General features: G+C 36.3%; 1 protein-coding gene across 1 annotated transcript in view; it reads right to left on the reverse strand.

The window, feature by feature from the left end:
- PIG-S (phosphatidylinositol glycan anchor biosynthesis class S) overlaps window positions 1-15210 on the reverse strand; it is a 270275-nt gene that overhangs the window by 107291 nt on the left and 147774 nt on the right. Inside the window, exons 7-8 of the mRNA XM_090389333.1 lie at window positions 2546-2607; window positions 977-1091 (exon numbers count right to left, since the gene is read on the reverse strand). Of these exons, the coding sequence (XP_090245459.1) occupies window positions 977-1091; window positions 2546-2607 (177 nt within the window). The remainder of the gene's footprint in view (window positions 1-976; window positions 1092-2545; window positions 2608-15210) is intronic.

Genomic DNA, 15210 nt, shown 5'->3' on the forward strand with positions numbered 1-15210 from the left:
AGTGGTAATCAACGGACACTGCTCTTTGTGGAGTCCCTCAGGGTTTAGTGTTGGGTCCATTGTTGTTTTCTGTATTTATAAATGATACTGATGATGGTATATCAAGCTTAATGTCCAAGTTTGCAGATGATACGAAGGTTGGCAGAGTTGTTAATTACACTCATGACAGTACGATGCTGCAACAGGATCTAGAAAAGTTGAGCAGATGGGCTCAGAGGTGGCAAATGAAGTTTAACATTGACAAATGTAAATTACTACATATGGGAAGCAGTAATCCCAGAATAATGTATCAACTCTGTGGTACTAAACTGACAGTGGTAGAGAATGAAAAAAACCTGGGGATAATTGTGCGGGCAGATATGAAGTTTTCTGAGCAGTGCAGATGGTCTGCAAGAGTAGCTCATGGTGTCTTGTCAATGATATACAGGAATTTTTCTAGCAAGGATAAGGAGATGATTATCCCCTTGTATAAGGCAATGGTCTGGCCACAACTTGGTACCACAATGACAGTGGTAGAGAATTAAAAGAAGCTGGGGATAATTGTGCAGGCTGATATGAAGTTTTCTGTTCAGTACAGATGGTCTGCAAGAGTAGTTCATGGTGCCTGATATTACATAATATCCTACACTTGCTTTCTTGAATCACATGCCTCTACTACTACTACATGTATTTCCCAAAAATTAAAACCTACAGAAATTAAACTCTAATGTCAACAAGTATATTCTGTCTTGATAACATTCAACCCATGCACAGTACTAAGTTTAATACTTTTCATGTTTTGGGTTTTCATTACAAAAATAAAAAATGAGAGTCTAGAGCTCCATTGCAATGTGCATATGACACTATGATTAATCATCTCTGAATGAATATTCATTATCATCTTTCACAGACCAGTGAATACTACAACCACAAAGGTATAATAAATCTTATGCAGTAAAATTCTTAAAAGTCAAAAATATAATTGAAATTTATTTACCAAGTTTAGCCTCAACTGGATTGATGATGAGAGGAAGCTGGTCTGAGTCAAGTCGGTGGATTCGCTTCTTCTGATCAAATTTAGACTGTACACTTAAATAAGTCATGTGTAATACCTAGGGGATAGAAATCCGATCAAAGGCTCAAAACAAATTATGGTAAAACTGAACATATACACATGTGTATAATATCATACATATACATATTGTCCTTCTGATAAGATGCACTAGTTTTAATTGTTCATATTTACAGAAAGACACAAAGCATATCAATGGGTTTGGTATCTCTGAACTCAGCAGTCTTGGCAGAATGTGGTGTCCTAAAGCAACTTTGTAAAAATAGAACTGAGCAAAATGTAATACACATGTTACCAAATTTCTGTCAAATTCAGGAAAGCTCCAAGCAGACCTGCAATAAACAGACTAGTTAACAAGTCTGTAAGAACTGTGTTCATGTTTGACAATAGTAAGGAACTTTCAATAAAAAAGAAGACAGCCATGGTGAAATATAATATTACATGTTCAGTGTGCACTGTTGCCAAATCCTAGAAAATTCAATCTTTCTCAACAACTCGAATTAGGTAATTCGGGTTGTGGAGAAAGTATAATTCAGCAAAGTGCAGAATCATTTGAAAGATCCAAGAAATGTACAAAATTCAAGTAAAATAACCTCTTGACAACAGTGTTAATGTCAAGAGAGTCAACTTGTGGTGTGGAATCTAGTTTAGAAACGAGTCCATTTTCATCTGCATACCTATGTTAACAAGCAGAACATGCTTCTACAGCCACATGAAACAATAGACTCAACTACAACCCCAAAATGCACAGTGTGCATCATCATTGGCAAAACTGTGGATGGGATTTTTAGTATACAAGAGGGATAAAGTGGGTGAAAAAAATAGTCTTAGGGAACTTCAGTACAAGTTGAGAAGTCAGAAGACAGAGGGCCATCTACTATAACATGCAGTGAGTGAACAGAGAAAAATCTGGTTGCCCAACTGCAAAAAAAAAAAAAAAAAAAAAAAAAAAAAAGGCAAACCATACGATGGAAGATTGTTTAGAAGACCGTTATGCCAAACGTGGTCAAAAGTTTTTGAAATATCAGGAGTAACTACCTGAGTTTCTTTGAACTTTTCTATCAAATTTGTCCAAAGAAGAATAACATAAATAAGCCAAGAATTATGAAGGTAGACATTTTAAAACTGCTGCTATAAAAATTAAAAACCATTTCACTGAGAATTTCAGAAAACCTTATAAAGAAGTATAAAATAACGATGTGGAATGTTGGTCCCCCTACATTAGTTCTGTAGAGTCGGTAGAGTAATATGCATTTTATAACAAAATTATAAAATCCAGTGGGTGTGCTTATCAGTAGATTTAAACTAGCTGAAATATAGCCCCTCTTCAATAATTTTCAGTTAGGTATAACTAGATTTCAATATTTGATGAAAAGGACAGAGGAATTCCAAAATTGGTTGTCTTACAATTTCCTTTAATTCCATTTCTTTATAAAATTCTTTTTTAATTGCTGCAAGTATATCAGTAATAACATACAACAAAAATTACCTTACCTGACTTTTAATATCTATTTCAACAAATGAAGAAAGTTTCTGTATGAAAGGTTTCACATAACCTGAAAAAAATTACACAATCATTATTAGTTTATTATTTCTTCTAGTAGTTATGTTAACATGCTGCTGAATTATCATATACAATATCCTAAAATTATTAGTACAATAGAGATAGAAACACCTTAATTAAACTGTTAAATTAATATTCCATTTTACACCACATAGCGCTCAGAGAGCCAATAGTAGGTGTAATACATTGGTCACTTGGCGAAAACGTAGACTTCTGTAGCTGCTGCAAGCCAATAAGTTTTCCTTGAAATTTTATTGTATTTTTGATTAGTTAACATATTAATTTGTGTTTTACAAATAGATTAAATAGACTTGGTGGTGTTCATTGGCTTATTTTTTAAATCTGGCTAGTGATTTTGTAAGTTACAACTCGCTACTCGTACCACTATCGTATCGGTGTTTTTAGTGGGAATATTGTAGCGTAACCAGTAGCGCAGAAGAATAGTAGGGTTTAAATTGTAATGAACAGGTATTTTGAAGGTTTTAATCACTTTTTGGGCATATATCTTTTGTATTTTATCATATTTAAGATTAGTTAACATATTAATTTGTGTTTTACAAATAGATTAAATAGACTTAATAGCGTTCATTAGCATATTTTCTAAATTTAGCTAGTGACTTTGTAAGTTACAACTCGCTACTCATAGCAGTGTTTTGGCTGGAATATCATGGCATAATCCGTAGTGCAGAAGAATAGTAGGGTTTTAATGTAATAAATAAGTATTTTGAAGGTTAAAACCACTTTTTAAGCATATATCTTTTGTATTTAGCTAAGGATATAGCTAATTTAATATTGTGATTGTTATACTATAGCACGGCTTGATAGCGTATAAATTGAACTTGATAGCTAAGGTATAACATGAACTTGACAGCTAGGGTAAACTATATAGCGGAATACGTATTACTGCATTAGCTTAGTACAGTATTCTATAGTCAAGTATAGTATATTATAGTAGATTAATCAATTAAATTTATTAATCTTATTAATTTTCATTGTTAATTAATTTCATCCTATTTAAGCAGAAATCATGACTCAGACTAGAGCAGCAAAGCAACTGCACAAAGTAGTGGAAGTACTGTGACTCAGGGGATTCTCCAACACATCACAGCCTAAAAAAATGTGCAACTTGTGAAAAGTTTGTTTGTTATTTGGTTTTTAGGAGCATTAGCAACTAAGGCTATATTGCTCCAGGATATGCGGTGGTCATTCCCTGACCTTTCCGCATCCTCCGTATTTGGTGGTGACGGGCTCGAACCCCGGTCTAATCAAGAAACGTGTGATATGCACTGCTGGTCCTTCCCACCTGGCTATGGAGTCGCCTGTGAAAAGTTTGCGGAACTATCTGGAACAGGACATGATCTAGCTGAGGAGGATGTTTTTGTGTGTGCCAGATGCCAACTCAGCTTTCTGATGAGTGTCTATGAGAGTTTGAAGAGTAAGGTAGGTGCCCTCAAAGGAATTGCAATGGGGGAGCCCATAAAACTCTCAGTGGCCTAACTTAACGCCAGAGCTCACTCTTCATCAAGCAACACTGGCAACCTCCAGGGCAGAATGCACTGGTCCCGCAGGAACTAGTTATTGTCGGTGACTCTATCGTCAAGGAAATGGGAAATATATTGCGCAAAAAAGGTTAGGTGGAATAGGACCAGGGGCAAAAGTTGATGACGTTGTAGAGCAAATATCACCTTTTAAGGGCACAAAGGGTGATTGTTGTAAACATTGGCACTAAAGGCATTAAGAGTAGGAGATCTGCAGACTTACTTAACAAGTACAGGTCATTGTTGAAAAAAAGTTGTGAGTTAGGGTTAAATTTGAAAGTGTCTGCAATTCTGCCTAGACACTATAGGAGGGAGTATATGATGAGAGCCTTGTCAATCAATTCGGCCCTGGAGAGATTGCACACGACTCATGGGGTAGAATTTTTTTCAGCACAGTCTGTACTTCTTAACAGGAGAGATTGTTTCACAGGGATGGGATACACTTAAATAGAAAGGGTGTGAGAATATTTACTGATGCTATCGAGGCAGTGTTAGGTGGGTCGGAAAACTGCTAGCTTGGGGTGGGGATTCATAATAATAACAGATTAACGGTAGTCACAGGCAGAGGTGAGAGTGATTCTTGCACTGCTTCTACTGGAATGAGCAGTAGCCAGCCTGGGAAACAATGTGTGAGGGATTTCAGAGACTCCTGGGAGTCATTGCGGAACAAGTAAATGCATCGGTTGTGTTAGGGTAACTAAGAATAAGAACAGGTACATGTATACTTGCATGTACACCAATGCTAGGAGTATAGTAAATAAATTTGATGAATTTGAGGTGCTGCTGAAGACATCAAAGAATTTGCAGATAAAGGAACCACTAAGTGGTAGTGATCACAATGTACTGATGTGGGATTTACTTAAAGATGTAACTACCATCAGTGGGATGTTGTTGGGATATCAGAGACATGGTGTCACAGAGAGATAAGGAATGCAGAATTGGAATTTGGGGAGTACAACGTGTACAGGAAGGACAGACAGGATAGAAAGGGAGGAAGGGTGATACTGTTAGATAAGAAACACATAAAATCTAAAGAAGTGCATCCTGTTGACATGGGTGGAAAGTGCAGTGTTGAGTCAGTTTGGTGTGACATAAGGACCATAAGGACTGGGAAAACCAAATTGAGAATAGGAGTGTGTTACAGTACTCATCAGGTCTAATGACTCTAAAGAGTACAATTAACAACTGTACAGAGAAATAGAGTGGGCCAGTAAATCAAATTGTCTTATAATGAGGGATTTTATCTTCACAGATATAGACCGGAAATTGTGGGTTGGTCACTCACACACTAGCAAGACTTTTGTGGATTTATTGGATGACTGTTTTCTACAGCAGCATGTTCAAGAAGCAGAGGGAGTAATATTCTTGATCTAATTATCAGCAGTGATTCTTCATGCATTAAGAATTTGCAGATAAAGGAACCACTAAGTGGCAGTGATCATAATGTACTGATGTGGGATTTACTTAAAGATGTAACTACCATCAGGGGTAAACAGAAGAGTTTTTGCTTTTGTAAAGGTGACTACAGTGGTCTCAGAGATTTTTTTAAAATTCTATACAGTGGGATCAACTGATGATGTTACCAATAGCAAATTCTAAATGGGAATCATTCAAGGAATTAATCTTGGAAGCTACTAGGCTTTTCATACCAATTAAGAAATACTGTTCAAAGTTTAGGTCTAAATGGATGTCAGACAACCTAGTGAGACTCGTGGCAGAGAAGAAAAATACAATCAGTATCGGGCAATAAAATACAGTTCTGATTCAAGCTTCAGAGAAAACAGTTGAGTGAATTCCACTGTGAAAATGATGGGTAACATTTAACTCAACAGAGACCAGAACCTTAGTATAGTTGCCTGGAGAAAAAATTAAAGATAACAAACTTGTTTCTAATTTTTAAGGGTTCTAAAGAGATAGTATTATTATTTATGTTTAAACTAATCACTTTTTTTTTTTTTTTTAATGGTGATCCTAAACAAGAAAGGCATCTTGAGACTAGGCACCTGCAAGGAGATCTGAATGAGATGTTTGAGCTTTTGAATGGATTAAGTAAGTTCATGATGCTGGATTCATTCCCCTTGCTCAGACTACACACACGAAGAAGCATAAATTCAAATTTCAGAAGGGTGGTTGCAAGATAGATGTGTGGAAATCTGGCCTCAGCCAGTGGATAATATGAGTATAGTACAATATGCAGAAATGGAATCCTTTATCCCACACTCCACTTTAAAATCTCGTCCTTTATCTAAACCTTGGTTTTCCAATAAATGTGTTAAGGCCGTTCAAGAGAATGTTGCATATCGTAATTGGCTTGTTTCCAATTCTTCAGTTTCATTTTCTGCCTACACCAAAGCTCGCAACAATTGTAAAGCAGTTATTAATCAATCCAAACTAGAGTTTGAACAGGCTAAGAGTAGAAAACTTGCTTCTTGCCCTAATGGTAGCCTAGCAATCTGGTCTCTTGCCAAAACTATTGGCTGCAACTTTTGCCCATCTCTGCTCCCACCTCTGTCCACACCAGATGGTTCTGTTTTCACTTCAGCCAAGGATAAAGCTGACCTGCTAGCATCCCATTTTTCTTCCAACTCATGTACTAATGATCTTGGTAAAACACCTCCCACCATTCCCAACACGCTCCATCCAATGCCTCCTGCGGTCTTCCGTCAAAAGAATGTCAGAAGGATTTTGACGAATCTTGATGCTAAGAAAGCTCCAGGTCCTTATGGTATTTTTCCACTTGTTCTCAAAACCTGTGCTCCTGACTTACTCCTGTTCTTTGCCGGTTTTTTTCACTTTCTTATTCCAAAGGTGTTTTTCCTTCTGCTTGGAAATTTGCTCATATCCAGCCAGTTCCTAAAAAGGGTGACAAATCCGTCCCATTGCAATTACTTCTACTCTTTCTAAAGTAATGGAGAAATCAATTAACCGCCAGCTCTTAAACTACCTAGAAACCTTCCGTCTGATCAACGATCGCCAGTATGAAATCCATCAGTGTCGATCCACTGGTGATATTCTGGCTTATGTTACCCATTTATGGACTAATTCAATGGAAAAGTTCGGTGAAACACAAGCAGCTACTCTTGACATCTCAAAGGCTTTCGATCGTGTTTGGCATAAAGGTCTTCTAAACAAGTTTCCATCTTATGGTTTGCCAACTGTTTTTTGTAATTGGTTATCCAGTTTTCTCTCTGATCGCTCACTGAGGATGATGGTAGATGGCTCTCTGTCTTCTAACTTCTCCACTAATGCCGGTGTTTCCCAAGGTTCAGTTCAGTTCTTTCCCCCATTCTTTTCCTCTTATATATTAATGACCTTCTTCCATTGACTGGAAATCCTATCCATAGTTTTGCCGATGATAGCACATTGCATTCCACTTTCCATTTTGAGAAACCTTGTCCTGCTCAATCAGCTTCAACTTCTCAAAAATCTGCTACTAATTCCTTAAATGCCGATTTCCAGGTAATTCTCCAGTGGAGCAAAGACAACTTAGTTGATTTCAATCCTTCTAAAACTCAGTCTTATCTTATATCTCGCAAAAAGGATTCTTCTGCTCCTATGCTTATCTTTGGTGACACTCCGTTTTCTAGGCAAAATGATATATCTCTTTTGGGGATTACCCTGACTAATCTCTCTTGGCACAAGCACATTACAAATATTGCTTCCTCTGCATCTAAAAAAACTTGGTTTTCTCTTTTGCTCTCGGCGTTACTTTTCTTCCAAACAGTTGGTCACTCTTTACAAATCGCAAATCTGCCCTACCATGGAATATTGTTCCACATCTGGGGTGGTGCCCCCAAAACCTCTCTCAGGCTTCTTGATTCCATTCAAAAGAGGGCAGTTAGGTTAATTAATGATCTAACAGAGTCTCTTCACTCGCTGTCTCATAGACAGTACTGTTTCTGCTGCATGCCTCGTCTACAGATATTTCCATGGGCACTGTTCTTCTGAATTGGCTTCTATAATTCCTGCTCTCTCTTTCAAAACAGTCCAAACACGTGCCGCCACCAGCCAACATCCATTTACTGTCCAACTTCAAACTCACAGAACCAACTTTTCATCTTCCTTGTTTATTCATTCAACTGCTGTTTTCTGGAACAACCATCCTTCATACATATTTCCTGAAAATTCCTGAGTCTACAGAAGTTCAAGTCCAATGTCAACAAATATCTTCTTTCGCCTTCTCAACCTCCAACCCAAGCACGGTACTAAGTACTATAGGTTCTAATTCCTCTTGTGTTTGGGGATTATATAATAAAAAAAAAAAAAGAAAAAAAAAAAGACAATTAGTGAGGATGGGAATAGACAGGTGATAAGGGAAAGTTTTTTTTTTTTTTGCTGATGCTGTATAAGCTTGCTTTTTTGCATTGTAGGAAAAGTTAGTTTGTTGAGATTGCAGTTGTCCAATGAATGGATGTTGGGCCACAATTTGAGACCAGTTTGGTAGAAAGAGGTGAAAATACAGATGCTAATTCAAAAGACCACTTGCCCTGGAAATGGCTACCTAAAAGGTATGTTATGAGGATTCAATGGAGCATAAGTTGCTTTGACTATAAAGTGTCTTATATAAAAAAAGGCACACAGCAGAAACTGAATAGCTGGGTAACAGTGAGTGGAGTGTGTGTGTAAGTGAAATATAATCAACTAACTTAACTACCTATTCTGTTCAGAGTTTAAAATACCACATCAAATGTGGAAACAATATTACACAGTAAAAGTTGGTAATTGTTTAGAAGAAAAATAACAACAAAAGTGGAAAAGAAAACCAACATTTTTGATGCAGATGAAGCTACACTTCATTTTTCATATATTTTGCAAAGAAAGATCTTTTAGAAATAAACAAGGAGTTAACTTTTATTCAGTCAGTAGAATTTCGTCTTTACCAATTCTCCCTATGTGAATAAATTACGAAATATGTTAAAACAAGATTACATAATTTAAAACTCATAAAGTGTTCCTCACTATTAACACACGGGCAGTCCAATGCCCCAGGATCACAGTGGTGAACCCCAACTAGACTCCAGAAATATCAACTCCCCCCATGCAACCTTTTAATGAAGGAAGAGACATTCTGTCATAAACGCGAATTTGAAATATGAATGAAATACTATTAAAATGAGATAAAAGTACGATAAAACAATAAATTTAAAATCCACTAAAATTTCCTCCCTTAAGCGGACTAAAACTTTTCAACAAGTGTCATGTTCACAGGGTGGAATGAAACTAACAAAATGTGTATGTTCAGAATCTTATAAATAAGAGATTAGTCTCTGGTACGCATGCATTCAAATGACCACAAATCAGATATGAGAAATGGATGACAAATGTTAGTTTTTTGTAATTTAATTTCTAAAGTTTTGGCAATCAATAACTTAGTATAATTATGTTGAATATTTAAAATTTTGGCTTCATAAACAGGAATGTTTGGTTTTCATTTATCACATGAAATGCTAATTCCGATGCATTCACACGTGATGCACGGACTGATGCTTCATGTTGCTTAACCCTTGAGTTTAAAATATATCTGGTAGATCCAATGTAAGAAGAATCACAATCCTTACACAAAATGTGGTAGACAAGGTCATGTGTTTGTTCAGAAGTCGATAGTATCGTGTGATTTTTTTAGTGTTGCATATAATTTACGTCCCAGTTTTGCTACTATTTTCATTTCTGTACCTCTGAAAAGGTTGTTATTTTGTCTATACCAGTGTTCAACATATGGCATTGAAATAAAATAATTTTTATTAATCCTGTCATTATGTTTGTTATTATTTATTTTGTCTTTAGCTTCTAATTTAATGCTATTAATAGAGGTAATAGGGTATCATCTATTTAGGAACCTATTCGTCAGCTCTTCTATTTCTATCTGTAGGGCAAGTTGTGTGGAAGAGTATTTGAATGCATTTAAGAACTGGTTTAACACGATTGACCTTTTATACGAGTATGGGTGGTAGCTACTATAGTGTAGGAACATCCCCGTATTCATGGGCTTGCGATAAATACTGAAATTAATATTTTTGCCCTCCCTCTTAAGTATAAAGTTTAAACAATTTATGGACTTTGTTTCTTCTTGTTCTTTCTCCAGTGTAAATTTTAATCTAATGTGCATATTATTAAAAGTTTGCAAAACTTTGTTTGTAGTGTCATAATCCGTTATAATGAGGATGTTGTCGAGGTTCCATAAAATGTGATTTTTGGTAAAAAAAAATAGGTGCGAGTACTCATTCTTTGCTATCAGGAAAAATTCCATGCTTGCACGCAGTGGGTGTCAGTCATGCCAGCTGCTTCCGTCTGTTAAGGAGCTCACGTGATACTGGGCGGAGTCAGCACCCGTCAATCACGACCGTATCGCTAGCAGTCAGAACGCTGTACCCAATATTGAATCTCGACCATTAATTTTATTAACACACAGTTTATTAAGCATAAATTTATTATACAAGTATATCAAAAATAAGTCAAAGGTGAGTCTTATTTAATAAATAAAAAATAATAAGTAAAATGTAAAAATAAGTACCAAGTAAAAAAATAAGTAAAAATAATTTCATAATGAAGTTTTGGTCGAGATTCAGAAACGGGTACCCCTTCCAGACTGCTAGTGATACAGCCATGATTGATGGGTGCTGACTCCGCCCATTGTCACGTGATCTCCTTAATAGACGGAAACAGCTGGCATGGTTGACGCACTGCGTGCCAGCCATGTCACACACTGTTAAAAAAAGGTGCTAGTACGCCGTACCGTTGCGTACCATCACAAAAAAAGCCCTGATATTTTCTAATCTATCTAAATACAACTCCAATATTAGGCTGCTCAAATTTAAACCCATAGGCAAACTGAAAATCTGTCTATAAATCGTACTTTCAAATAAAATATAATTAGCCTCAACCAGTAACTTAATTAGCTCAGATATCTTTTTTTTTTGGCAACTCTGTACTGTTAATGCTAATAGTGTTATTGTTTAATAAATCTCAAATTACATTCTGCACATATATCACATTAACATTAGTGTATAATGAAACTACATCAAGGGAAAATAATTTAACTCCTCCCCCAATTTTACAGTCTTTTAAATTGTATATAAGATATCATAATTCTTTATACTATATTTTAATACCTGCCAAAAAGGTTTTATAATTAAATATAAATGTGTCATCAAGGCCAAAAAAGCAGAATTTTTGTAAGATACTGTAGGCCGAATAAGGTGTCCGAGTTTGTGTAGTTTTACTTATCCAAAGAGAATAGGTACATTATTTGTTCTAGCTCTTAGTTGCTTTAATTGTGCCATTGAAATGTAATCCCTTTTATGATATGAAGTAAGTATTTTGTTGTATTGATTGACCTCATTATCAAACATGGAGAGTCTACCTCTTGGTATGTGGAACTATCTGATATAATTACCTGTAATTTTTAATTATAATCCGTTTTATTTAAAATGATTACAGTGTCCCCCTTATCAGCTTTGTGAATTACAATATCCTTATTTTCCCTTAATTCCCGTAAAGCAATAGCTTCATTTCTATTTAATCTCGGTACACCTGGCATTCTAGGATTGTTTATGGTCTGATTAACTTGTTGGATTAAAACATCTTTTTTGGAGGATCTCTCTAAGGTTAAATTCAAGGTCTACTACTAACTGTTTCTTTGGTAGAGTACATGGGGATAGATTATAATTTAAACCTTTTTTCTAACAGAGCAACTCGGTGTTCAGTTAATTTATATGAAGAAAGATTTGTAATATTTTTGTAAACCTTTATTTCTGTATTATGAGTAGGGGGAGTTTGTATTTGAATCATGTTTGATTCGTGTCCCTGAGTTGATACATTATATTGTAAGAGTACCGGATTGTTATCATTGTAGTTCCTGTTCCGATTATTAGTCACATTCGGACTGCCCCACTTATATGTTATTAAAGACAGTAGAGAGTTTGTAAATTTTGTGGGGAATTTGACTATAAATGATAATGAGAGCATGATCTCTTTCGATGTTGTATCTTTATTCACATGTATCCCTATTAATCATGCAATATATTGTGTAAAAATGGCATTGACCAGGGATGTCTCACTTGGTAATAGATCACTGCTTGGTGTTGAAGATATTTGTACCAGGGTAGAATTATGTCTGGCTAGTACTACCATGTTATTTCAAGGAACTATGTATAAGCAGGTTCACGGTACGGCCATGGGTTCACCCATTAGTGCCACTGTGGCCAACTTGGCCATGGAGGAGTTGGAAAGCAGGGTTTTTAGTGGGTGTTCGTTTCCTATTAGAAATTGGAAAAGATATGTTGACGATACCTTTGCCCTGATCCAGAAGGGGAGGGAGGATGATGCCTTTTGCTGGCTTAACAGCTTCTCCCAATTTATACAATTTACCGCAGAGGTGGAAACAGGCGGTACCCTGTCGTTTTTGGATGTATTGGTCTCTAGGGTGGGTTCTAGACTTAAGATGTCAGTTTTTAAAAAAACCCACGTGTAGAGGCCAATACACCCACTATAATTCAGCACAAGCTGGACAATACAAGAATAGTGTAGCAAAAGCTTTATCTGACAGAGCAGGATCCCACTGTACCACTTCTGAGGATAAAGAAAAAGAAATCAATCGTGTCACAGCAGAACTTAGAAAGTGCGGATACCCCCAGAGGATCCTGGATAGATATAGCAGAGGAGTGTCCGAACGTAGGGAGCTGTTCGTCCCGGTAGCCACCGCATACATCCCCTACTATCCGGGCCTTACTGAGCATCTGGAAAGAATTTTACGGGGTTATAAGATGCGCTGTGTACAGCTTCCTGGGCGGAGGCTGTGCACAGCTGTGTCCCAGGTCAAAGACCGTATACCAAAAGATCTCAGTAGCAGAATTGTTTATAGAATAGAATGCCCGGATTGTGGGGAGTGTTATGTGGGGGAAACAAAACGACGACTCAGGGATCGTCTGGGGGAACATTTAAATGCCATAAGAACCGCTGATTACAATAAGTCTGCTGTGGCTGAACATTTTTGGGAGAAGCAGCATCAAATCTCCCCGGAGGACGCTATTATTTTGGATCGTGCACACGGATACTAGGAATGTAAATGGATCGAGGGTTTACGGATTGGCTCATCCAGTAAGAATTCTATGAATAGAGATAGTGGTATGCGTATTCATCCTATTTTTGAAGCAATTGTATTAAGTTCAGATGAACGATTTTGTTTGCCACGTACCCGAGCTATTTCCGCTTCTGGTTCTGCCCATGTGTTGATGGAACCACGTGGAGAAATACCACGTGTGGAGATACCGAGAGCCTGCTATATAAAGAGATGCTGCAGGAAGTCATTACTGTTGAAGAAGGGAGCTGACGCTCTCGAAAGCTTCAGGTTCTTAACGGTTTTTAGTGCTTTTAATTTTTATATTTTAGTATATTTTATAGTAAATGATCTTTTATTACAGTTTTTAGCATTCCGTAATATACAACCATTAGTTTATTGTAAATAATTTGTTTGTGATTTTATATAATTTGTAAAGAACTTTAGTTACAGTAAAAATTTTATTTAATGGTCGGCGTATGAGTTTATTTCCTAGACATAGTCCTTGTAATTTGTTGAAATGTCTAGTCTTTAATTCAACCTCTAAAGCCTTTTGGCGAAAATCAATAAAAGTTTTCAAAACATTCCAATCATTGGAATGCAAATAGTTTTTGATCTTGGTACGGTAACGTATTTGTCTGAAGAATATCCTTTTATCCGCAAACCTGGATTCAAGAGCAAGTTTAATAATTTTACGTGACACAGACAAAACTAATCGATTTTTACCCGGGATCCTTTGGTTAAATTTTATCTTCGTAACCTTAGGTATAATATTCTCTTGAAGATACTGTCTTAAAAATAAAATGTGGTGTTTTTGGTGTTTGTGGTGTCTGAAAAATAAAATGTGGTCAAAATATTTTAAAGTTATATTAATGTAAGCATGTGTCAATATAATTAACCAGATTAGAAGACATGATTTTTGCCCATTAAAGATATGCAATCTTTTTTTTTAAAAATCTGGTGTTGTTGAAGTGTTGTTGAGTATGGGAGCAGCAGACTCTTGGAATAAATAAGATGGTAGGGTTTTAGAAGGAAGCTGAAGTTAACTAAGTTTTCTTCTCACTACTGGACAATTATCTGGAGATGAGCATTTAAGGAATTAGGTGGTGGATATTTGAGGTTATCTGTTTGTGCAGGTCAGGATTTGTCAAACTGGAAGATGGAATGTAGAGAACTATCAACAGAACAATGGATAGGATTTTCCAGTTAATGGAAGAAGGTTGTCAAATAAACAGTAGGAAAAGAGTGGGTGAAAGAACAGAACCCTGAGAGAACTCCAACATTAGTTGAGAAGTTAAAGGCAGAGAAACATCTATCATCATGTACAATGAACAGTCAGAGAAAACTGGCTAGCCAATTGCAAAAAAAAACAAAAAAAAAAAAAAAAACAGTAGGCACACCAAACCTTGTTTTTACCAGACCAAACATGATCAAAAACCATTTTCGAAATAACTAACTGCTTGAAGTTCTCCAAACTTTTCCATGGAATTTGTCCAAAGATAAATAGCATAAATGAGATATCACTAGAAGATCAACACTGGTTGGTGCTGATCTTCTAGTGTTGGTGATGACAAAATGCATAGTTCCGACCATTAAGAGTGGGAGGTTTACTGATTTTTCCATTATTTTGGAAAGAGGCAAGCTAGGTGAAATGGGATAATAATTGTAGGAAGGAATTTGTTGTCCTTTTTAGGAATTGGCTTTATATGAGCAAATTTTCATAAAGGTAAAATACCAATGAAATAAGAGAGTGTAAAAATGCAACAAAATAGGAATCAAATCCAGAACAGAGGGTTTTTTTAACAAGAAGAAAAATGTAACCTGGGCTTGGAGAGTTCTTGGTCTCGAGAATGTCTTCATGCCAGAAAAAAAAGGTAGGATTTAAACGGAATGGTTTAATACTGATTCTTGAGGCTATGACAGACATCTCTCAAATATGACAAGCCGGGAGTCTAAAATGCTGATGGAACTGAAATTCAGGTGACGCTTGAGTCAAGTGGAC

Source organism: Mastigoproctus giganteus, unplaced genomic scaffold (assembly GCF_048544385.1).
Source record: "Mastigoproctus giganteus isolate SK-2022 unplaced genomic scaffold, ASM4854438v1 scaffold_15, whole genome shotgun sequence".
Taxonomy (NCBI): domain Eukaryota; kingdom Metazoa; phylum Arthropoda; class Arachnida; order Uropygi; family Thelyphonidae; genus Mastigoproctus; species Mastigoproctus giganteus.